The following is a 27,096-nucleotide window of genomic DNA, read 5'->3' as shown; positions in this document are numbered from 1 at the left end:
AAACATTCAACATTTTGTAGATACGAGGTCTTGTCGCCCCAGCGACGATATACTCGTGAATTTGTCATGAATCCAAACTTTTTAATGGGGGCAGACACAAAACTCTTGTCAGATACAAAGTGAATTTCATATATATTGATAGGCTATTAAAACACTCCATGATTTTTTTGGCTAAAAGAACAGAACCTGACTGAGCGTTGCTGACTGCACTCACAAACAAATCTACAGTCTACATTGCGAGAGTCACCTAGCGGCCACTGACCCCAACAGACATCATGTTCACTTATTAATGTCTAGACGAGTTGTTGGCATACAAATACAAGGTTCAGTATGTGCCATGTGTATAGCTCATCATTTTAACTGCTCACACGGCACTTCTCTTGTTCAAATGAAAACTTGAAAGTCATCACATTACATCTTCATGTACCCTCATATAATTAGCCTTGGTATTTGGAAACATCTTCTCTTTTGTAGGGTTCACGGTCATCTTTATCAACTGTAAGTCAAACTGAAACAATATTTTTCTGTACAAGCATAAGAAAGTACCTGAAGGCACATTTGACATTTATTACTGACAGTAAGCGAATAGTTAAGACAACTTGCATTGTCAGTCATTGTGAACTTACTCTATCTTACACATCTTTCTATACATGTACCCAGCATAGTAAGGAGTAACAGGAAACAACAGTTAACTATGACCCCGTTAACAGTGCGGGGCTGGGCCGAGCCGCGGCCGAGCCCAGCCTCAACTGCGAGGCTGGGCCCCGCAATTTTGTCCGTTTACACTGCTGGGCTCGGCCGCGCTTTTGATTCAAACCTTTCAATATTTTGTCGTAGTGGCGCTCTGCTTGTAAACAAATGCAATTTGGTATTGTCTGGTTTTCAGACCATTTGCCAAATGAATTCCGTGGCGACGAAGTCACCGTTCGGGCAAAGGCCTTTGTCGAAGGAAAGAATCCTTTGCAGGACAAAACCACCTTAAACTCTACTAGTTTTCGACGTTGAGGGGGTTAATATCCTGAATAGCGAAAGATACATGCAGAGGGTTTGGAAGCCAGACTAAAATTGGCCGCGCAATTGGCCGCGCTTTTGGCCCAGTTTGCGTTTACACCCAGAAAAGGCCGGGCTCGGCCGCGGCCGAGACCACCTCCAGAGCGAGGCCAAATGCGATGCCAATTTTGGCCTCGCATTTAGCCTTTTGCGCATTTACACTGAAGCGGGGCTGGGCACGGCCGCGGCCGAGCCTCGCACTGTAAACGGGGTCTTAGATAGGGCAAGTCTTCATGTTTTATTTATTCTTTTTTGTATTCTTCCTATATAAAATACAGGCATGTCACCATCTAGTTACAGGCTGTTTTTATGTGCATGTTCTTAATGGAAATTTACTTCAGAATAAACTAGAAATGTCGCTATGGCGACTGATGCCTCCGCCATAATGCATGATTCTCCCAATAGGTGTATAGTACAATGTCTTCACAATGTGTGATGACAGTTTCACATAACTGGCAAAATACTGAAATGACAGGTTTGTCAGAAATATCTTGAATTTTCACTTTCCTTGAACTGGGTTTGCTATAATTGTCTAAGAGTGCAGGTACACGTATATTGGGGAATTGAGGATTTTTACTTGACTTCTGACCAACCCTTTTATAAGTTTATGCATTGAGTAATTTTCAAGGTATGAAGATAGAGTGTAATTACAGTACAAAATAAACTTTTTTTTTTGCATTTAAACCTGGCCTTTGACCCTAAACCTTTGACCTTCTGGCTGGAAATTTCCCAGAGAATCTCCATTAGGTAATACATGTATATATTAAGTTTTAAAACTAATAATGCAAGCATTGCATATAAATAGTAAAATTCTGAGGTGTTGATCTTGACCTTTGACCCCCTGACTATTGACCCATGACCCCTAAATTCCCTAGATAATCCCTGCCAGTCAGTACATGCGTATGTACCAAGTTCCATGAAGATACATTGACCCATTAGCGAGAAAAGTGAAAATGTAACATTTTCACCTAACCTTTGACCTTTTGACCTTTGACCTTATGACATGAAACTCTCTCTGGAGAATCTTTACGCAGGAGTACATGTTTACTCTAAGTTTCAAGAAAATAAATTTGGGCATTGCATCTTATATAGGGAAATAACATTTTTAGCATTTGACCTTGACCTTTTGACCTTTGACCTCATACCAATGTCACTAAAATCTACTCAATTAATTGCCCCGTCATACATCATCCTTGGACCAAGTTTGGTGAAAGCTGCTTTATCCAGTTTTGAGTTATCACGTAAACAGATAAATTTTAGGATTTTACCTTGATCTTTAACCTTTGACCTCTGTCCGATTTCACTAAAAAACTAATCAAGTAATTGTCCCATCATACATCATCCTCGGACAAAGTTTGGTGAAATTTGCTCGATCCAGTCTTTGGTTATCGCGTAAATGGATACAATTTCATGATTTGACCTTGACCTTTGACCTTAGGCCGATTTCACCCAAAATCTAATCAAGTAATTGCCCCATCATACTTTATACATGGACCAAGTTTGGTAAAATTCCAGTCAATATCACTCAAGTTATCGCGTAAACGAATGCGGACGGACGGACAACCCGAAAACATAATGCCTCCAGCATCACTTCGTGGCGGAGGCATAAAAATCAATTTCATTACAGAATTAAAATGGGTGATTCTACCTCTTGTGAAACTATGACAAAGTTTGGTGTACCTCAGGGTTCTGTCAGAGGCCCTCTACTTTTTTCTCTGTATAAGCAACCAATTAGTAAAGTATTTCGCAAGCATTGTATTGGTTATCATTGTTATGCGGATGATATACAACTTTATTTGTCTTTTAAACCAACTAGGTGTCTTCATTGTCATCTGCCATTGCAAAATTCAAAGCATATTTGCAAGACCTGAAAATCTGGCTTACATCCAATGCCCGCAAACTAAATGATGATAAATCTGAGTTTTTGTTATTGGGCTCAAAGCATATATTAAGTAAAGTTGATTATCAATCATGTCATGTCAACATCGGTAGCACTTGCATTACTCCGTCAAAAACAGCCCGTAATTTAGGTGTCATATTTGATCAGGAAATGTCATTTTGAAGTCATGTAACTAAAATTCAGCGGAATGTTCGATATCAGCTGCGTAATTTAAGTTTCATAAGGAAATATTTGTCTAAATCTGCAGCTGAGATACTTATTCATGCTTTAATTTCTTCTCGGTTGGATTTTTTAAATTCATTGTTGTGTAATCTTCCAAAAAAAGATGTCACAAAACTTCAACGGTTGCAAAATTCAGCTGCCTAATTGTTAACTTTTACTAATAAGTTTGATTCAATATCACCAGTTCTCCGTTCCTTACATTGGTTACCTGTAGAAAAAAGGATTATTTTCAAGATTCTGTTATTAGTACATCATTTAGTTCATTCTTTTTCCTCCGTATACCTAAGTAATTCTATTCAAAAATACAATCTGACATGAAGTCTACGTTCATCATCAGATGCATTGTTACTCCAAACACCGAGAGTAAAACATGGATGGGGGTGATCATGCTTTCTCCATTATGGGACCAAAATTGGGGAATCAGTTACCTATTCAGTTAAGGGAACTGTCATCTACAGAGTCATTCAAATCCAAACTTAAAACTTATCTGTTCCTCTCACACTGAGGACTGTAATTGTTGTATGACATTAATGTTCGGAACAATATTGCATTTTTAATTGGTATATGTTGTATTCTTTATTTGGTATGAATTTGTTTTTTTTTTTTTTTCATTTTCTTCTTTGCTGACATGTTTGAACATGTGCATGTATATATATCTTTTCATTTTTGAAGTGCCATGAGCACTGAAAAGTGAACCTGTGTGCTATACAAGTAGCCACTATTATTACCTCCGCCAAGGGAAGAGGTTATGTTTTCGTTACCGTTGGTTTGTTTGTTTGTTCGTTAGTTAGTTAGTTAGTTTGTCTGTGTGCAAAATAACTCAAAAAGTAGTTAACGGATTGGGATGAAACTTGCAGGGAAGGTTGAGAATGACACAAGTAACAAACGATTAACTTTTGGTAGTGATCCGAAAATTTTTGGGGAATTTATGAAGGATTTTTTATATTTTGGCAGGTAGGGTCAATGAACTTGGGAGTTCAGGCTGCGTGTATTCGAGGTTTGTATGCGCGCACTAAATTGCATGCTCTAGTTTCTGCTAGGGCGAGGCGTGCCGTGCAGCTGAGGGTTTATGACGTAACAAAGGCTTCTACAATATATTGGGAAATCGGGCGACTTTCAGCACACAATGCTATAAGTACGCATGGGTGGAAATTACTGATATCAGCTCTAATGGAAGAACAAGATTTGTGGTGGAAAATGAGCTGCACGCTTGGCAGAGGTCTGCGCTCTCAGAGTGCTTCTCCAGTTATTATTATTATTATTAGTCTTGCCACCAATGTACATGTAGATTTATGGGAGGACAAAAATGCAAGTGGAAAGACTACACGACTTTGCAGAAGAAAAAGGAATCATTATTAATTGATGTTGGCCTGGGTACTGCTATTCCGGGCTATAGTCACAAATTCATCAAGGCCTGTCCTATCTAATCAGGCAGAGATTTAATAATGGTGTCACAGACTTACCTCTCATCAGTCAGAGTTGATACTCATTCTAGGAAAGGGGCACATCAACCATGGCAACAGACTTTAAACATAGCTTCTTACCACAACAATCACAGGATCTCACGTGATATCTTATAGAATAGTTTCATCAGAACGCGATATTATTGATTTTTATTTTCTTGTGTCCAAAGGCATGGATAAGCCATAACACTGACTTCTCATAAACGAAACAAATACCACTGAATTCTATCACTAGTCAGACAAGCAGTAATATGAAGTTTCCTCTTATTTTTGGTGGGATGAATAGGTGGCAAAGGCCTAGAGAGAGAACTAACGAGGCCTTATCTTTCTAGAAAATGATGGAATCTTGGACATTTCTAGTATAGACAAGAGACCACTTGAATGAGAAGGAAAATGAATACAATATCTCTGTCTGATAAACCAGCAGTAGCCTTAACCACAGCAGTGCCATCTGTACTGAATTGACCTGATTTTGTCATCACGCCTCCCCTGCCTACACAGAACGTGCTACTAGTGCACTGGTATCCGCTGTGATGTAACTGGCTCTCCCCACATCTACCCCAGGGAATATATGCATCTGCTTGGGTCATCATCAGTACAGACAGCAGGGTGTGTTTTGTTTTCAGGTCTCCTGGACCAAGGCTGAAAAGACACTAGATTCCAAGCAAGCGTGTTGCTTTTGGTTTCCTTTAAGTTTACTGCTCTTTCGATCATACAACCTTACTTCCAGGGATTTGAAAAACAGTTTTGCTATGTATAATACTGTAATACCTTAAGCACCTATTATGCAGACTCACCCACCTCAAATGGTATGTAGCTCAGAGTATGCACTTCAGTTGCAATGATACACACTATTACACAAACAAAAAATGGAATGGTTTTCTTTTGTTTATGAGCATATTCACATCTTGTCAGCCTTCACCCATACGTTCAAATGGTTGACTGACATCTTTAGGTTATGTGCAGCACCTGTGGTGTGAGTTTGGTGGTCATAGTTCAAATCTGTAGAAAGTTATTGAGAGTACACCACAAAACTGTGAGTACAGTGCTTATCAGGGCAAGTTCATCAACATTTTGACCTTTGACCTTGTTGAACTGCATTGCTATTTGAACTTGACTGGCATCTCTAGGTAATGTACCTGTGGTGTGAGTTTAGTGGTCATAGCTCAAAGCTGTGAAAGTTAGAAAGAGCACACAAAATTGTAAATGAAGCCACTGCCATCAATGAAGATGACAATGGAAAAGTGATGCTTATGTATCTTGCTTCCACTACAAAGGTGAGACAAAAATCATTGGTAAGGAACAGTATAATTCTCCACTTTTACAGTGTCTTAGAATGATTAAGAAGAAATCATAGATTTTAGCAGCTTTATTTATTAAATTTCAATGCAATTTGTGTCAGGACTTGTTGATGAGCAGCAGTGCAGTGAGTGGACATCATGTATCTCCCTTTCATGTAAGGGTTGTTCCCACTCTCAAGTAGATATCTTTTGTCACGTTTTCTTTACCACTAACAAATAGAATCTTACTTTGGCAATTCAATGCTTTTCATACAGTAACTAGTTTGTGTGCAATTGTTTGATGGAATCAATCAACTCAGCCCTCTTTATATATCAATCCAATTGGTTACTTAGTTGTATTTCTTTATTGCACTACCAGCAAGCTTATGTCTTAGATATTTGAAGTAGAAGGCACTAGCTCTTTCAACTATCACAAATATTTCCTGTTTTTATTTGTGTGTGATCTGCATAAGATATGAATGCATAGCTACCCACTACTAGTCATGAGTCAAACTACAAACACAGCTTCAGCCTCCATTTTGAAGGCATAAAACACCAAGACAGAATCCAATTCACCATACTTTGTCAAACATCTAGTCTGTCAACATATAGCTTTACAATATTCATGGTAGATCTCCTCTTGATATTGCTGTTTTGATTTGGAAAAACAAAAGGAAGAAAGAGATATCAAACAACTATAACTATCAATGCCAGATGAAATCCAATGACCTTCAACCTGATAATCATACAAACTACTCCAGTAGTAATTGAAACTGAAGCAGGTCAACAGAAAAATATAGTGGTATTAACATGCATTCCTGGACAAAATAAAGTCAAGAACAATGTGAGAATCAATTAAGGAAGGGGAGCACCAACCACTGTCATCCAAACACCCATTTCATAGAGTGTCCAAAATATGGCTGTATTTACATGTAATGTTTTGAAAAGCTGTCATTAGTGCATCTCCTCTGGGTGTGCATACATAGTACAGTACATGTATGTACAAATTCATGTTTTTCTACATGGTGTACGTAAAAATAAGAACATGGATGTGTCATTGTGTACATTGTATATATGTGTATGTGTATGTGTTTGCTAGTGTATGTGTGTACTGGAGTGCATGGTTATGTGGTAAAAATGGGGAAAATGCCTGTGGAACTTTCACACTTATGATCAAGCACTCCAATCTTAACATTTCTTGGATAAAGCATTTAAAGGTAATTTGATGAAGTGAAATATTCATTTGAACTCATACTCACTTCACCTATTTCTAGTTCTCATGTAAAAATCAGGGTGTGCAACTTTTTGTTCGCTTTATGATGTTTTGTCACTCATATGTAAATTTGTTAACATTTGAAAATTTTCCCGAGATACAGAACAAGAGACCCAGGGGTCATGCGCTCACCTGAGTATCGCAATTTCACCTTCCATGCATTCTTGCACACTCTTACTTGAGAACATTGGAAACTTAGGTCTGCATATATGGACCCCCCCCCCCCAACTCCAGGGTGGGGGGGGGGGGGGGGCAGGCAGCCCTGGATCTGCAATGAACAAACTTGAAACTAAAGTCATCAGTGTACAAACTCACAGTATTAACTTTATCATTTCTAGTTCTAGAGTAGAAGATTTTAAATACTCCTTAATGTGGGGGGGGGGGGGGGGAGGGGTGGGCCCCCTAGGGGCCCCGCAAGAGGGACATGGTACCCATTTGAAGGAATTGAGATTCTATCCCCCTAGGGATGCTACCTGCTAAGTTTGGTCAACATTCATCATGATGTTTTCAAAAAGAAGATGAACATGTACAATTCAGGCCCCATTAGGACCCATCCCCATCCCCTCTCCTGGGTCCCAAAGGGGGGTGGGGGGGGGGGGGCAACCCTGATTCCGCCAATCCCATGAACAAACTTGAAACTACAGTCATCAATGTACTAACTCATGATAGTATTATCTTAGCCCTATCACTTTTGGTTCTAGAGAAGATTTATAAGGATTCCTTAATTTTGGGGGGTTTGGGCCCCCTGGGGGCCCCCAGGTGGGCCATGGTGCCCATTTGAGCAAATTGAGATCCTATCCCCCTCAGGATGCTAGCTACCAAGTTTGGTGAAAATCAGACATGGGGATCTCAAAGTGAAGATGAAAATGTACAATTTAGGCCCCATTAGGACCCCTCCCCACCCCCTCCCCTGGGTCCCAAGGGGGGCACCCCTGATTCCCCCATGAACAAACTTGAAACTACAGTCATCAATGTACTAACTCATAGTATTAACTAATCCCTATTACTTCTGGATCTAGAGCAGAAGATTTTCTAAGATTCCTTGATTTTAGGGGGTTTGGGCCATGGTGCCCATTTGAACAAATTGAGATCTTATACCCCTAGGGATGCTACCTGCCAAGGTTGGTCATGGGGTTCTCAAGAAGAAGATGAAAATGTAAAAAGTTTACGCACGCTGGACGCCGGAAGAAGAGTGATCGCAATAGCTCACTTGAGCCTTTGGCTCAGGTGAGCTAACAATGCAAATGTCTGTGGGCATTATGGTTAAAACCAATGTCACCAAATGTCTTCACGGCCATATTTCCTTCAAGTTATGCTTTTAAGACATCAATTTTGAACTTCATTTCCATAAAGATGGCATTATATTGACTCAAAGTTTTTTTGAAACATGCACACAAAATTTGGACACATTCAGACAAACTGTGTACAATCCCTGAGATATAAAACAAAGGGAAATTGCATGTGTGTGCGTGTGTGAGTGTGTGTCACTGTTATCTATAAGCTTTGTAACTTTTATCAAGCCAAAGGATTTTGGTATGAATAAAGAAAGTCAAACTATGACACTAGATGTTTTAAAGACTCTCATCACCTTCACATCTAGCTTTAAAAATAAGCTGTACAATTTGGTGTAATGCAGCAATTTTGTCTGTATACATGCTTTAACAAATGAGAGAAGGGGAACAAACCATTTACATGCTGAAGGTGGTACATCTGGCATTCGTGTACAGACTCATTTCTCATTTGGGATAATTAAGAGTAATTGAGCTAAAGAAATGCTCAGGTGGAAGAGACTTTGTATTCACTACCAGATGACAGCGGGGTAGAGTTGCTAATTGGGAGAACATATTAGATTTGTGGTAATCAGTCAAAGTGAATTGAAATATACAGGTATGAAAGGGAAAGGGGAAGGGGGAAAAATGACCTCACAGAGGAGTGGTATGGTCCATAGATCTGGTTTGATATTTAAAGATACTGCATAAAACAGTCCAACATAACAAAACACCATCTGATCTGGCATTCTACCATGTCAAGTGAAATTAAATATGAAAATTAGCAGGCTTACAGATAATGTACCATTACAACATGTTGAAACCATCAAAAACTTCCTGTGAGATCTTATTTCTAACTTTAGAGAGCAAAAAAAAAAAAAAAGAAACCAGAGCAATAAAAACAAAAGAAATATAAAAACAATAATCAACAAAAACAACATAATGCCTCCTGCACATGCACCCTTTCATGGCAGAGGGGTTAACAAATTGAAGATAGAACTTAGAAGACACCTTAGCCATACAATTAATTTCCAATAAAAGAAAGTGACTTACTGTCTTTGTTCTTCTCCATTCCTTCCATGATAGAGCTCTCTTCCACCACAGCTTGCTGTAATTCCTCTTCAAGTGACTCACTTGTCTCATTGCTGCCTTCCACATTTTGAACAACAATGTTCTGTGGTGTCTCCACATGTGCTAATCCTGTGCTTGGCAATGGTAATGTCATTTGTAATGTTTGAACATTGAGACCAGCATTTGGAGCCTGTTGCAGTTTGATTTCACTTGATGAATCGGAGACAGTCTGAACAGGTGTGGTTGATACCATGGTTACTTGCGGTGCTTGTGGTGCTACCGCTTGATTTGTGGCAAGCATTAAAGCTCCATTTGATCCTGCCAAGCTTGGATGTGTAAGAAACAGTGTATTAGGACTTGTGTTAAGGACGCTTGAGTTCACAAGGAAGGCGGTGTTGGTGACTGGAGTTTGCACTACCAATGGTGCTCCTGTCGCACCCATATTTGGATTCAAGAAGAAAGTCTGCATGTTACCACCAGGTGTGTTTGCATTTAATAAGAATGTTGTATTTGGTTGCATGTTCGTGCTGGGATTAACAAAAATCTGGGGAGCACCAGCTGTTGCTGTTGTGATGTTCTGGTTGAAGAAGAATGGTGCTGCCACTGTGGTAGGGCTTGGTGCATTTAAGAGGATTGGTGTGGTGGTAGCTGGGTTTGCCAACCCTGGTAGCATGACATTAGATAGACTTCCTCCTAGAGATGTGCGTAATCCTTGAAGTGAAGCAGCCCCGTCCTGAGTAATAGCTGGAACAGGAACAGGTTGCATCTCACTCTCCTATTGCCGTTCAAGAGAAGAAGATCGTGGGCAAACATTTATAATGTATACTTTTCTCTCATACAATGTGTGAAGAAACTGCAAGGATACCAGACTGATCTATTTATAGATTTATCTATTTAATTCATTTCTTTATTTGTTCTTGTTAGGTGATACGCTATCAGCATATCACCTATTGTGATTGTCAAAATCTTCCTTTATTTTTTTTTTATTCTTCTTTCTTTCTGCCACATTTTGTGAGTAGCATATCTCAACAATGACATGACGGAATAAAATGAAATTTTCAGTCAACATATCTCATGACAATATCTAACGAAAATAACATTTTCATGATGATAACATATCTGTGACATCATCTAGGCGCCATTTTGTGATTTTCAGACAATGTCACATGATCGATCATAACTTCATAACTATATGTCATTTCTTCATCAATTTCAGTAGACATAAAGTTCAAGTCACGACTAATTGTCCAGTACTATGCAATTTACCCAGGTCATCATGACGTGTGTGTCAAAAATTTAAAATGCTCAAATCGACTTTCAACCGGTTTTCTCGAAGTTTCAGACAATTTTAAGCAGTTCGCGCGTTTTCACGCTCATAAGCAACATGAAAATGCGCTTTCTTTGACTGATTTGGATTCCTGATACATTGAGTAACAATATCCATTGATTTTTGATCGATTTTGACCTTTAACAAAGGAATGCACTGGCGTCAAAGTTGACATTCCGCGCGCGCATCCATGTCCAGCAACCCTTTGTTTTTATTGCATATAACAAAAGCGTATGAATTGTAGATAACATTTCAAGTATCAATATTTCGAGGAAAACTCGATGACGTCATCATATCGTTATCTGAGTTAAAAAAAGGGGAATTAAATTTTTTGAGGTACTGTTTCTGACATTCATTTGCTGGTATCTCTCTTGTTTTAGCTCAATATTATTCCGAATTCGGGTATGTTGTACTTTGAACATATGCCTTTCAAGTTCATGTCATTGTTTTGCAATTTGATGACGTCATCAGACTGGAAATTGTGATTAAAGGTAAAGACTTTAAATTGGCCAAATTTACGTGTTATGTTTATGGAAGGTGATTTTTTTTTCATAACTTTACATTGACTTAACAATGATTCCAGCACCTCTATCTCAGTTGATTTTGCTCCATTTCTTGTAAAACTAAGGTATTTTGTGGCTGACACAATAAGCTGTAGTAATCATGCATTTTATGTTTTCAAATGTCCACATCATGTTGACAATTTTGTAGTTCAAAACTGAAAATGAGAATGGAATCTGGACGAAACGATTCCTGATTTATCTATCGAACCAAACCGTTGCTATAACTTACATAGCGCCATCAAAGAACAATTGTTGATTTATCTACGCAGCTGCTTACACCTTGATCAAACCGACCGACCCATTGCTAGAAATGGCATAGCGCCATCACTGTCAATTGCAGCACTTGAAGATGTATTCCTGGCTGGCAGTACCTTGTACAATGCATGTTCACGTACATGGGCACGTTTGATTTTTTGCTCTATTTCATTTGAAAATCAAATATGTTTCACCTGAGACAACAAATCTTCGTAATTTGGCATTTGAAATATCGATCAGACACCCTTATCAAGGCAAAAATTTTAATATCAGAGTAAATTTGTGTTGTGAATGGAATCAAGACGAAGAATTTTCGTATTCATCTGTCTTATATAAACCAAAGTTTCGCAACTGACAGTCGGGTGAGCCATGTGGCTCAATCGGTAAGCGCTGGATGTCCACAATGCCATACTGCAGGACGAGAAGTTTGAGTCCCGCAGGACGTTGTTTTATTAGGTGATACGCTATCAGCGTATCACCTATTGTGTTTGTCAAAATCTTCCTTTCTTTCTTTCTGGACAATTTTGTGTTGTGTATATCTCAACAATGACATGACAGAATAACATGAAATTTTCAGTCAACATATCTCATGACAATATCTAGCGAAAATAACATTTTCATGACAATAACATATCTCTGACGTCATCTAGGCGCCATTTTGTGATTTTCAGACAATATCACATAATCAACCATAACTTCATAACTAAATGTCATTTCTTCATCAATTTCGGTAGACATAAAGTTCAAGTCACGACTAATCGTCCTGTACTATGCTAATTACCCAGGTCATCATGACGCAAGCGTCAAAAATTTAAAATGCTCAAAACGACTTCCTGACCTGTTTTCTCAAAGTTTCAGACAATTTCAAGCGTTTCAAAAAATTCCGCGCATGCATGTCCGTCCGCTCATTTTCGTGCAAGCAACATGAAAATGCACTTTTTTGGACTGATTTTGGATTCCTGATACGTTAAGTAACAATATCCACTGATTTTTGATCGATTTTGACCCGTAACAAAGGAATGCATTGGCGTCAAAGTTAAACATCCGCGCGTGCGTCTATGTGCAAGTATAGTGAAAAAACATGTCTTTGTTTATTTCGCCATAACTCTTGAAAATGTCCAGCAATCCTATGTTTTTATTGCATATTACAAAAGCATAAACTCGATGACGTCATCATATCGTCATCTGAAATTAAAAAAGTGGAATTAATTTTTTTGAGGTACTGTTTCTGACATTCATTTGCGCATATCTCTGTTATTTAACTCAATATTATTCCAAATTCGGATATGTTGTACTTTGAACATTTTCCTTTCAAGTCCATGTCATTGAACATTTTCCTTTCAAGTCCATGTCATTAATTTGAAATTTGATGACGTCATCATAAAGATTAAAGACAAAGACTCAAAATCAGCCAAATTTATGTGTTATGTCTATGGGAGGTCAGTGATTTTGTTCACAACCATGCATTGACTTGACAACGTTCTAGCACCTGTATCTCAGTTGATTTTGCTCTATGTCTTCTAAGACTTACGTATATTGTGGCTGACACAATAAGCTGTAGTAATCATGCAAATCATGCAATTTATTTTCTCAAATATCCACATCATGTTGACAATTCTGTAGTTTCAAACTGAAAATGAGAATGGAATCTGGATGAAACGATTCCCGATTTATCTTTGCAACGGTATATTGATCGAACCAACCCGGCCCATTGCGAGAAGTTGCATAGCGCCATCACAGTCAATCACAGTTACTTGAAGATGTATTCCCTGCTGGCAATACATTGTATAGGCAAGCATGGTATTACCGGACACCATAGTATTACCGGACACACACATTTTTGCGTTCTAATGACATTCTGTAGATATATTAGGTTTGCGGTTCACCATGTATAGTCCTTAGAAGGACTGTTGGAATGACAGGAGAAAGATAGAAAGAAAGGGTGGGATGAGAGGTGAGAAATTGAGTAAGAATATTCTTTCTGGAGTGAGTGTAGTCCTGAAAGGGACTGTGAACCAAGGAAAATAGAAGAGTGTAGGAACTGTCCAAAACGTTGAGTCCTTTCCTACACTCTTCTATTTTCCTTGGTTCACAGTCCCTTTCAGGACTACACTCACAGGCTCCAGAAAGAATACTCTTACTCAATTTCTCACCTCTCATCCGACCTTTTCCTTCTATCTTTCTCCTGTCATTCCAACAGTCCTTCTAAGGACTATACGTGGTGAAACGCAAACCGAATGTATCTTATGTACTACACCATGCAAACACCTTCCTTCAAAAATCATCTGACATTCTGTATGCGCGAGACTTCGTAGATTAGCCTCACAGAACTTTGTGTGGACTGAAATCGCAAAAAACGGCACATAAAAATGTAAAAACACGAAAAAATTAACATTTTACCTCAAATTTATTGTTAAGTGACCCGCACCTCGTCATAGTTAATATTTATGCATGTTTGAATCACATTTCGTGACTGAAATTCTATGAAATCTCATTCATATACAGGAAAAATGCTGAAGATTCCAATAGAACCAAAAGTTCACTGATCGATATCGGAAATTTGTAGCTATCGTCCTCAAACGCGACGATGCAGAATAGTTGTGTGCTATTATAGGGGCCCGCAACTCGTCATCCGCGCATCCAGCTCCCATAGACAAAGCACGTAAAATAGAAGTTGTGGTGTTGTCAATTTCTCACAAGGTTTTATTGTGTGAACTGTTCGAAATGTTCAAGACAGACATTTTGATTTTTACAGTAAAATACGAAATTTGCGCCTCATTTGCCGATTTTTGGTTTGTCATCTGCTCGGTGAGAATATGTACGGTGATTTGCGGGATGAATTGTGATTCCGGTGCAAGGACTTAGTGTGAAAGACGTTGATTATTTCATTGTGAAAATCGTGTCCTGTAATATAATGCGATTTTGCACCGCGCAAAAAGACAACTTTTTTAGAGGGGTATGTTTGAAGCATATTTTCTAAAAACTGGAGCGAACAATTGACATAAGTAGGCTGAATTCGTAATTTCCAGGAATCCGTGAATGAGTGGTGTTATATTTAGCCGAAATTTCATCCTCTGAGTATGGAATTCAAAGCCACGAAAAAAAGCGTCCGGTAATTGGATACACCACCCAACAATGCATGGTCACATACGTGGGCACGTTTGCTTTTTGCTCTATTCAATTTGACAGTCAAATTTGTTTTAGCATAGATAACACATCTTCGTAATTTGGCATTGAAATATCCATCAGACACCCTTATCAGGGCAAAAATTTTAATATCAAAGTAAATCTGTGTTGTGAATGGAATCAAGACGAAGAATTTTCGTATTCATCATAATGTAGACCTAAGTTTCACGTCCGACAGTCGGGAGAGCCGTGTGGCTCAATTGGTTAGCGCACTGCATGTTCATAATGCCACACTGGAGGACGAGGAGTTCGAGTCCCGTCGGAAATGTTTTATTTTTTTTTCTCTCTCTCTTTTTCTTTATTTTTTTCTTTGTCGAAGGTTACTCATACAGCATTTCTCTATATACTAAATTTGACTGTACGCCCTAAGGTTCAAGCTTAGTCAAGTCAACATTTTTTTAGAGGTATGCCTGCTTGTATTTTGCTTGTTTACGGTAACACAAAAATCCAAAGTACAGGTGGTGGCAGTGTTAGTTCAGGCGTAACCTCCGGTTCACTCAGTAATGTCGTGGAATAGATTTTTTTCAATGTACAATGCATACATATGTATGCACTTACTGTTGTGTTTCGTAGCCGTTTTTGAAACAATGTTCAAGTTCACATTCCTATCAATGTCTCAGTTTCTGTCAAAACATGTCCGTGAATTCAGCTATGTCATTTACCCTTTTGACACAGTTTGTAATGCATATAGTGCTATGCATATACAAGGTCAATCATCCCTAGCGGTATGCGTGAGTCACCCGAGCGAGTTATTCCATATACGCCAATTGTTATGTAATTACACACACACGTTTTTCTTTCATCTGGCGAGGTACTTTATTCAGCTCTGTTTCCCTGATTCACCTATCTTGAATGTCTTTCAAATCCGAAGGTTTACTCCTCCATTATGGTAACTAATGGAGAGAGCAGTGACTTAATGACCAGTCGTATGGATATGCATTATTATGGTGATGATAATGAGATCTCTGATTCCGATGTTATAAAAAGGTTAAACAAACAAACTCCAGAATTTGACTTGTCTTATGATGAGAATGATACATTACTGCGAGGTAGAGGTTCCGACTATATTTCTCCTCAGGACATATGTACACGTGATTTTTTTCAAGATGGAGAACAACTTTTCTATATGTTCTCCATTCACTGTATTCTACTCTATTTTTGCCTTATATAGGTTATGGAATCCTGGCATGGGGAAACTGCTGTACAACTAGACTCAATTCTTTATTACTGATACAGAAAAGAGCTATACGGATAATTAACTTCGCCACATTTTTGGAACACACTAATGTCTTATTCTTTTCCAGTAGAACACTTAAGATCCAGGATTTATATCAATTCAATATCGGGTCATTTATGTATCAGTTAAACTCAGGTGGTCTCCCTGATGTGTTTTCTTCGATGTTTGTCAAAAATACTGAAGTTCATTCTTACCCTACCAGACAAAAAGATTCTTTTCATCTTTCTCCTGTACGGACCGTATCTGCTTTAAAAACAATAACCACTACAGGACCTAAATTTTGGAATGAGTTGGATAGAGAAATAATCCAATCCCAGTCTCTTTATTCATTTAAGCATAAACTTAAACTAGTTTTTCTGAATTCATATCTATAGCTATTCTTCAATCCTCCTCCACATTCTCTGTTCATACTTCACATTACTGACATTATCGATTATGTAACATGTGCCTCGCTCGTGATTTCTGTATTATCTCCTGAACTTCCTTTGTACACATTTGGTATCTCTGCTATTGTACACTGCATCTGACTTGTACCTCGCTCGGGTGATCACGCAACTCTTAAGAAGTCTTGTGCCGCGGACATTGTTTTCTTTGTTTTTTCTTTTTCTTTTTACTTTTTGGCGTCTATATTTCTCCAATTCACAAATTGTCATTCCTTTAATTACATATACCAAGTAAGAAATAATCTCACATCCGCATCTGGGAATCTACACCCTACAAGCAATGCTTCTATGTAGATTCCCCATATTTCACATGTTTTATTGTCTTATAAGCTGTACTTGACAATTCATCCAGGCTTTTGTATTGTGATGTTTATGTTTTATGTATTTCTTGAAATGTGGAATATGGAACAATAAAAAACAAACAAACAATTTTTTTTTCTTTTTTTGGCAGTTCAACTTCACTCCGATGTTATTTATCTATTTCATCAAGTATACGCACCCACACAAACACACACAAGCAATTTCCCTTGTTTTGTATTGAAAGTTAGATTGCTTCTATTGCTCATGGGAATTTTTGGTTATCGCCAAATTACAATTCATCCAGCTGAACATGGAAACTCAAGCAGCAGAGCCTTTCAAAGGGCTCAGTAAGTAGTTACGATATAGCGCCATATTTCGTCCAGGTATAAATTACATTGTCATGTAAACACACACACTCGCTCTATTTCCCTTTGTTTTGTATTGGATGCTTCATTGCTTTTACTGCTGGAAGATTTTACAGGTTTGTACCTGTAAGAGCTCTCCCAACTTATCATATAACACAATGACAACAGTATTAGATATGTAGCAGCTTTGGTTATGCAAATAAGGGTCAAAGTTCATATTTGAAAAGACCAATATTGAAGTCCAGATGATCTTTGAAAAACTTTATTGTCATGTTTCCATTTGTTCATGTCAAGGACGACATGGTGCAGATACACTGTACTAAGAAAACCTGTTAATAGACTTAGGCCTACTCGCACACGCATACACACACACAGGATCTCCATGTTTTGCATGATATAACAATTTGATCTGAATTATAAAAAATTCGACTTCACAAACATACTATCGAAATATAACTTCCAAGTCGATATATTACATTGTTTTCGTTGTCGATCACAGACGACCGATATCTGATGACCCCCGGCGTATCACCTAGTAACTTGTCTTCAGTGACGAGTTTCATGTCTCGTTTTACTTTTTTTTTCTCTTTTTCTTTATTTATCATTTTTCTTTGGCAGTTCAGCTTCACTCCGATGTCCCATCTTACTATTTCATCAAGTATACGCACCTCCATGAACACACACGTGCAATTGCCCTTGTTTTGTATCGGAAATTGGAGTGTTTCTATTGCTCATGGGAATTTTTTTTTGTTGTCGGCAAATTGCTATTCATCTAGCTGAACATGGATACTCAAGCAGAGCCCTTAAAAGGGCTCTGTAAGTACTTATGATGTAGCGCCATCTCACGCGAACAAGCATCTTGTCTTTTTCTTGCATGTAATAAGGGTACTATAATGTTGCTCCGGGACTGTTGTCAAATGACCCTGGAAATAATATTGAAACACACAAACATACACACACAATGAACTGTGACATTTGTTGATCTTGTGTGCAAGTTTCATGAGAAATTCATCTGTAAAGAAAATAAGGAAAAGGTTAAGGCATGGATTCGATTTGCATTTAATGACAGCTAAGGTTTTACTGCATCTTGTACATTAGTTTCTTCTCTGACATTAAGTCGATGGTTTTTACATTCACCATTGTGTGTATAGACATTTTGTGCTGAAACACTGAGCTATAACATTACGTGAGACTACATGAATATGGAATTTCATACATAATTTTAGCTCTATAGTCTAATACATGTGCTTTATTTGTCACACGCAAGGTTATAAATTGCCCTTACTATATGCAGTTTTCCCCCTTGCCACCTCTCGTTTTCTCTTCCCTTTTCTCTACGTTTGTTTTTTTGTAATACTGTAGGTAGGAATGTGTACATTTACATAACACCAACTTGAGTAGGAATGAGAGCTGAATCAATTAACTCTAGGCCAGGTATATAGCATCTCGCTCATCTCTTTGAAATTTCAGGTTGTTATTGTTCGACTCAATAACAGAGTTGTAGACAGGCTTAACGTTGCTATAGAGACCATCTCATGCCACACCCTGCCAAGTGTAGTGTGTATGAAGGTATTCTGTGTCGTTTTGCCGTGGAAAAGCGAAGCTTTTATTTCGTCTTGGATATTTCACTACTAGCTGTAGGTAATGTGTATTGTTGGCATCTGGGTCAGTAAAGAACAGGATCAGGATCATGCCATAATGAATCTGCTTAATGTGGTAAGTGTTCACTTTGATACATATTTCTTCTTTAAAGTCAATCACTACACTGATCGAAGTAGACAATATAATATGGCACATTTCACTGGTAGTTTAGGACAAGGGAAGTTAGTGCACGATGCAATCACATGTGCATGAGTGTTACCATTGATTTCAGAGACATCATTGTGGTGTGGTGAAGGTGATTGTAAAGGAATCATTGCTTTTGAATAAATCAGACAATCATTTGCATCAAGACCGTATTCCCGTCTAGCAATACAATGCATGTTCATGCGGGCATGTTTGTCATCCTGATGTGGAAATTTTCTTTTTCTTTTCTTTTATTAAAAAAATGATATATTCATAGTTCCCTTAAATTTTTCTGTGGATGTTCCGTGGTCACGAGTGGTAGAGTAGCGATTTAGGTTACAGTTTTACTGAATCTTGTATGTTTCCTCCGACATGGAGTTGATGGTTTTTAAATTTGACATTGTCTGTGTAAAAAAAAAAAGAAAAAAAGATATGCTGAAACACTGCTATAACATTATGAGGGACTACACGAATATGGAATTTTGTATATAATCTTAGCTCTAGAAAGTCTATCTAATGTATTTGCTTCATTTGTCACACGCAAGGTTATAAATTGCCCGTATGCAGTTTTCCCCTTGCCACCTTTCGTTTTCTTTCTTTTTCTCTAAGTTTGTTTTTGTTATACTGTAGGTGGGAATGTGTACACATTTACATAACCCAACTAGAGTAGGAATGAGAACTGAATTAATTGACTCTAGGCCAGGTGTATAGTGTCTCGCTCATCTCTTTGAAATTTCAGGTTGTTATTGTTCGACCCAATAATGGTGTTGTAGACGGGCTTTAAATGTTGCTATAGAGGTATCTCCTGCCACATGAGTGGAAGGTATCACTGTTTTGTATTAGTAAAGAGCTTTTTCATGTCACTCCCCGCCAAGTATAGTGTGTTTGAAGGGGTTGTTTGTCGTTCTGCCTAAGAAAAGGCAAAACTTTTATTTTCGTCATGGCCATTTCTCTATGCGTAGCCGTAGGCGATGCGTGTTGTTGGCATCCGCGCAGTAAAAAACCTACCGAGTATCAGGCTATAATCCCCTGAGTTATACATGCTAACCGTTCAATTTGACATATCTTTCTTCTTTATGAAGTCAATCACTGCTGATGGAATTACAGAATTATGTTATTACACGTTTCACTGAAAGTTTATAAAGTAAAGTTTATGCACTATGCAAGCAGTGGTGCATGGGTAATACCATTTATTTCAGAAGCGAAATTATGGTATGCCTATATGTAAGGGTGGTATGGCTTTGGAATTGCAGAGACAATAAACATATACTTAGTACTCCTTCCACTTCCAACTGTCCCCTTTGAAGATGTGTCGGTCACCGGTGATCGTCATGATTTATCCTTCACGTACATAAGCTTACGTTCCACACTCTTGGTTCGAGGAGACCTATAGTTACGTGGTTAAAGGCGATGTCTCTTTCGAGGGAGCCGCACGTTGGGCCCGTGAAGTTTCAAACCTCATAGGATGCAAAGCGAAAATTGTTTTTCTTTTGATTTTTTTTCCCCTTAAATTGAGGTAATGCCACTTGGTCCAGGTATAAATCACATTGTCATGTAAACACACACACTCACTCTATTTCCCTTTGTTTTGGATTGGAGGCTTCATTCTTTTACTGCTGGAAAATGTTACAGACGTATAGCTGTAAGAGATCTCCCCACTGATCATATTGTATAATGACAACAAGATTAGATTTAGCAATTTTGGTTATGCAAATAAGGGTCAACATTCATATTTGAAAAGACCAATATTAAAGTCAAGATGATCTTTTGAAACACTTTATTTGTCTCGTTTCAATTCGTTCGTGTCAAGGACGACATGGTACAGATACACTGTACTCGCACACGCAGACACACACACGGGATCTCCATTATGCTTTGTATGATAGAAACAATTTGATCTGAAATATGAATGTACAAAAAATTCGACTTCACGAACATATTATCGCAATATAACTTCAGGTTACTATATTACATTGTTTCGTTGTCGATCACTTGTCGGTAACCGATATCTGATGACCCCCAGCGTATCACCTAACTCGTCTTCAGTGACGAGTTTCATGTTTCGTTATTATTAGGTGATCCGAGTATCCTCTCGGATCATTCTTGTTCTTCCTCTTCTTCTTATTATTATCATTATTATCATTATTATCATTCTTCTTATTATTATTATCATTATTATCATTCTTCTTATTATTATTATCATTATTATCATTATTACCATCATTATCATTCTAATGTTATAATGATGATGATTATTTATTATTATTTTTATCACCATTTTTGCATCATCATTTAAGAAAACATGGGCTTTGAGTTCAGTCTATTGTGTGCTACAACATGTACGAAAGATTATTACATGAGTTTGTAACACACACTTTGCAGGGCTGCTACATTGAATTTACAAGGACACACATGCGGGTATTACATTGCCCAATGACAAGACAATTCTTTGAAGCAAATAACATTTTCTGGTTTGATTACTCTTTTAGTCTCACTCGAAAGATGATGAATAACAAGATGAAAAAGAATAGATTCATACCATCTTCCATTTCACTTGGTTTTACTTTATCAAAGTATTAACTGCTCATTATTACAACGCTACATGCAATTTCATTGTGTCATTTCCATGGGAATCATAATAATTTACTATTGGAGTATGAGATCATTCCAATGTCATTGTTTTATCATGACAGGGTTTACTTGTGTCTTTTTTTTTCTCAGACTGTGTGTGTGTGTGTGTGTGTGTGTGTGTGTGTGTGTGTGTGTGTTTGTATGTGTATGTGTATGTGTTTTCGTTTTTGTTTTTTTCCAGGCATCCTACAGGTGATGAATAAAGCCAAGCCAAAGACCACTTGTGCACTGGGACATGAAGCATACCTGAGACTCATTTTCAGCTGGTTTGGGGGACATGGTGAGTGTGTCCATAGACTCTTCCACCAGTCCCATCATCAGCCTAGAGGACTGTGGGCTGGCTAGGACGGACGACGTCTCCATGACGGTTTCTCCCATCGGTGACAAGGCCTCCATATTGGAGCAGTGGGATGCTGCCAGTCACTGGCACCTGCCTGTAGAAAGCTTCTCGTGATCACGCAGAGGAAGGATGAAGGACTGGATTCTTAGCTGCAATGACATTTTGATGAGAGGACAAAGAATATTACAAAAAAGATTAGTTAGTAGCAAACATTCAGATGTCATGAAAACTGTGCAGATGACATTAGGTTCTGTGTTTGTGTGTCTGTGTGTGTGTGTGTGTGTGTGTTTACAAAAGGTACCTGTGTTGACTATGAGCGCATGCATGATGTATTTGGGTTGGGAGTAGAGATAGAGAGAGGGCTTCAAGTGATGTGCCGCTTAATTTTTGACAAATATTGGTATTCCATGTGCAATGACTTTTTTCAATCAAATTCAATAGCAGGACTAACATGGAAATGCATAGTTTGTGAAATATCTAATAACTATATGTGTTGCAAATGGCACCTACGCTTGTATGTACGTGCAATCCTTTGTCTAGGTACATTTTATTTCAAATCAAGTTGAATGTTGGTATTTTTGTTCAGCTTAAACAATCGCATTATCACAGAAAATACAAATGAAATATGATTATAGTTTACATGCTGGTACAGTTGTATGCACACAAGCATCTAACGATTGATATTCAAATGACATGAAATTAAGAATAGTAGTGATAAAAAATTTTCATATTAAAGCCTTTTCAATACAAGAAAGTAAACTTTGCCTATCATGTCCTGTATCTACATGAACATGCCATGCACATATAAATTTATAAAGGAGGAATAACATGACTTGAAAAATATCACTATGCAGTATCCATTATAAACTAGAAATGTGGCTATGGGAACTGGCATGCCTCTGCTGTGTCACATTATTTTCCCAATACGTGTACAGTACATCTTGACAATGTGAGAAGACAGTTTTGCTTGACTGACAAATCATCATTATCTGGGAATAATACACAAATTTTGAACAACAGTGCAATTTTAGCATTTTTACCTGATCATTGACCTCATGGTCCAAATCTTTCTCCACATAATCACTGTGCTATAATGCATGCTCACTGTTAATTATACATATAATACAAGTTTAGTGTAAAAGTCATTTCCAAGGATGGAGAAAATAGAGTAGTTACAGCAATTAAACCTGACCTTTGACTCTTGACCTTTGACCTCAAAACATCCCAAGAGAATCATTGTCTGGCAATACATGTAGGCCCCTATATGATTTTCATGAAGATACCCTTAGCCATTTCTGAGATATCTCACATAAAGAAAAAAAGTAAAATCTTTAATAGCATTTTCAAATGGCCTTTGACCTTCAGCCCCATGGCCCAAAACTTTCTCTAGAGAATCATTATCTGATAATAGATGTATAAACTAAGCTACATGAAAATACCTTCAGGCATTGCAGAGATATGGGGTAAATAGTGACATTATAGAATTTGACCTTGATCTATGACATTTGACCTGGTGCACCAATAAGTTGACAGGCACAGCTTCATCCTGTCATACGCACAGTAGGCCTATATTAAATGTCAGTTTTCATTTGGATACTTTAAATGAACTTCTTAAGTAAGACTATCCACAAAATCATGTACAGATGGACAGACGCCCTGACAAACACATGGAAAGACAGAAAACTCGAAAGTTGAATGCCTCCTGTAGCACTCTGTGGCAAAGGCATAAAAACTTCATGTAGTTCCCTATATTTCACAAAGCATTCAAAATTCACTACCTGTAGCACTAAATGTAAAATTCTTGTTTTGTGCACCCCCCCCCCAAAAAAAAAAAAACCCCACACACCTCTAGATACCTAAAACAAAACAAAGTAATGTGTATTAGATGAATCCATTTAGCTGAACTACCATAATAATAACCTCTCACACCCCTTGCATTTAAAGAGAGTAGAACATTCTTGAGAGGGTAAAAACCTGATGAGGAATGAGGATAAAGAGAAGGCTAGGCCTCATTGAGATCATCTGTTGCTCTCCCGCTGTCTGCCTAAACCTCCTATTTCTCTAACTTTGATTTGCTGACAGAGCCGCCCACAACCATGGGTTCAAGGCTCTTTTCTTCAAGCTGCAGTCATAGTACACAGTTTGAAGATGGCCGGAGGGAAGACAGCGCCCCCTACCTGCCACTATTTGATATATAAACAATGGCATGGCTTCATGTCTGGCCTGCATTGACTGTGATGGCTTGTAAGTACAGGAGATTGCTTCATTTTTGTTGAGAGCTATCAGAAACATTTTGCATTCATTTCAGGCCAGCAGCTGTCAAATGAAACTGACAATGCCAACGGCATTTCATTTCAGGTCACCTACAGTAGTAGGAGCTACGCAACTCATATTTCTTGCTGTCTCTTTCCTGTAGAGCACAGATGTCTCTATATCATGTTAAGGACAGCACCTTTCTTTCCACATTCTTTTAGCATTTCCAATAAAGATTTCAGCCTTGTTTAGATTTTAGCACTATCTATAATTTGTGCAATTTAAAACCGAATCCATAAACTGATTAATCGCAAAGAGTATGAGACATAAACTGTTGGCCTCTTGTGGTGGGAAAGCATTGCCTCAAAATAGTATTGATAAATGATTCAACTACACATTAAAGTAACAAATCGCTTAGGGTAATTGATACATGACAGCACTACTTGTAAGTTCTAGCGCAACCTGGCAAAGACATTGAATCCCCACTGATCTAATAACTCTGAACTTACAGGAAAGAGTAACTGACTGATTTCTGAAAGATGGCTCTATCATTCCACCATACTTGGAAATGCTACTTGTTACATGCTATAAAATATCCCAGTTGCTTTAGAATAAATCAGAGTTAATAATGTAGCTTTTAAAGCAGTTTTCCTTTCCTTTTTTTTTTGTTAAATCAAAAATACAGACTCTAACATTCTGGTAGTGATGCCAACATATCATGGTCTGAGACTCTATTAGTTAATTATAACAAACTCTAAGAGCTGCTGCAAGACTTTCCTTTTATGTTTATTACACTCAACCGAAGTCAGTGCCTTTCTGCACTGCTAAATTTCTACAAGTCTTCACCATTTCACTGAGGCGAGTGCTCATATTAGATAAGGAAAATGAGTGCAATCTTATGAATAAAATGTGACCATCTACTGCTGAAACACCTCTCCACTATGTTGTTGGAGAACTACCATACTAGTAAACTTGCTCTATTATATTCACACATTATTCAGCATTAAAACTTGGGACAACATAAGACAGGGTTCTAAGTCTTATCTCTGCCATAAATGGTATTTAGAATTAGAACGGAATCAACGACTCTACCTCATACCATTGGCAGAGAAATGCCTAGACAGGTATGACATTATTTCATAGATTTGAATTCAGTACATGTGGTATCATATAACCAAATTTCTTGTATTGTCATGGCTTTATACATACAATACCTGTTAACTCTCCTTTGTCATAGTCCCACACGACAATATGATAAAAGCACAGGGAATACATTACAAAAAATCTACACGCGAACGGTGACAAACAGATAATGAGCTATGACGTAGATCCGTCATTTGCATACCACCTATCACAGTGCGTTGAGTGTTAAAGAATAATACATATTCATGATGCAATCACGCACCGCAAATGCTACGTTGAGCTAATGTTTTAATGAAATCTAAACAGTAATAAAGACGCGCGCACCTATTGCCATGTCACAAATTTGCATACGCGCTAAGTCATGATCACGCGTTGACCCGATGTGACCTCGTAAGGCCAATGACATTTAGCCAATCAGCGTAGCGTATTCAAGTGAGAAGCATGCAATTGCTTTAGTGTATGAACATATTGGTGGGTTATTCACTCGCGGCTAAACTGACATGGTTTATGAATATTGAAAAGGTACCGATGACGAAGTTTCACGAAATTCCTCCAAACTCAGTATGAATACATGTGAGTATTTGCTGCAACTTACTAGGCAGGTGCATTGTACAAATACAACAGGTATGGCAGTAAAATAATCCTCCCAAAATGGCCTTCAGGCTCACAGTTGGCACACCGCGCCGTCAATGTAAAATTGTGTGTTGTCGTAGAGCTGATTGCGTTTGAGTGAGAAATGACACCTAATTTTCAACTCGAAAGGTACCGATGTAAAATTTTCACAAAACTCCACAAATGAGGTATGTAGAGCAAGCTTGAAATCTAGATTTTCATAAAAACCAGGTGCATTTAAGCAAAAAGACATATTCTGGGAGATACGAGTTCATAAAGTCGAGAGTCCGTGTAAATGTCCTATACCTGATTGCGCGCTCTGTGCGGTGCATTTAAAAATGCTCGTTTCCTATGGAGGATGTCACCGCACTTTTTGTAATGAAGTTTTCTTGTATCACACAGAAAATTGCTATGCATCTTGGATAATGCTGCTATGCAATATGTCATTTGTGTAGCAAATTCAGTTACACAGAATGGTATACCTTTTTTTTTTTTTCAAAGTATCTGTCCATCAACTTAACTCTCAATTTCAAGAAGGAAAATTATTCCCTGAAAAGTATCTAGTTCTTATGTCCAGCAAATTTGAATTGCTGCTGTGCAGAAAAAGAAAAGAAGATCTAATCTAGATGTGACAAAGGCATACTATACATATCACTCCTACAGTACATATCATTTCTATTATTATTATTATTATTATTATTATTTTTATTATCAGCTTGGCAAGAAACTGCTTAAGAAACAATCTTGACTGTTTTACCATTAACTTTAGCCATTTTACAGCAACCTGAAGATAGATTCCAAAAGTTCTGTCCAGTATAGATCAATACTGGAATAGAACAAGGATGGAAGAAGGCTAGGACTGAATGAAATTTGTAACTCACTGCCAAGTCTATCAACATTCTATATCTCAGTCAATCCACAGTTTAGGCCTATATCTATCCCACTGTTGGGCTTATACAAGACCACGGCTATGACAACTAGTTCACACCAAACTACCCCACCCTGATAACAGCATGTACATGAGATCAGAAATAAAGACAGGAGGTATGAACAGTTTCAGTGCACACAACTCATATTTTATCTGCTTGGAAATGAGACACACAGCTGAAATTATGACAGCTATGCCAGA

General features: G+C 38.0%; 1 protein-coding gene across 1 annotated transcript in view; it reads right to left on the bottom strand.

The window, feature by feature from the left end:
* LOC140232377 (uncharacterized) overlaps nt 1–27,096 on the bottom strand; it is a 207,881-nt gene that overhangs the window by 104,080 nt on the left and 76,705 nt on the right. The window contains exons 3-4 of the mRNA XM_072312503.1: nt 21,866–22,108; nt 9,510–10,302 (exon numbers count right to left, since the gene is read on the bottom strand). Coding sequence (XP_072168604.1) covers nt 9,510–10,302; nt 21,866–22,015 — 943 coding nt within the window. The 5' untranslated portion in view covers nt 22,016–22,108. The remainder of the gene's footprint in view (nt 1–9,509; nt 10,303–21,865; nt 22,109–27,096) is intronic.

Source organism: Diadema setosum, chromosome 8 (genome assembly GCF_964275005.1).
Source record: "Diadema setosum chromosome 8, eeDiaSeto1, whole genome shotgun sequence".
Classification (NCBI taxonomy): Eukaryota; Metazoa; Echinodermata; class Echinoidea; order Diadematoida; family Diadematidae; genus Diadema; species Diadema setosum.
Note: the sequence above shows the minus strand (reverse complement) of the source record. Positions and strands in the feature narration are given on the sequence as shown.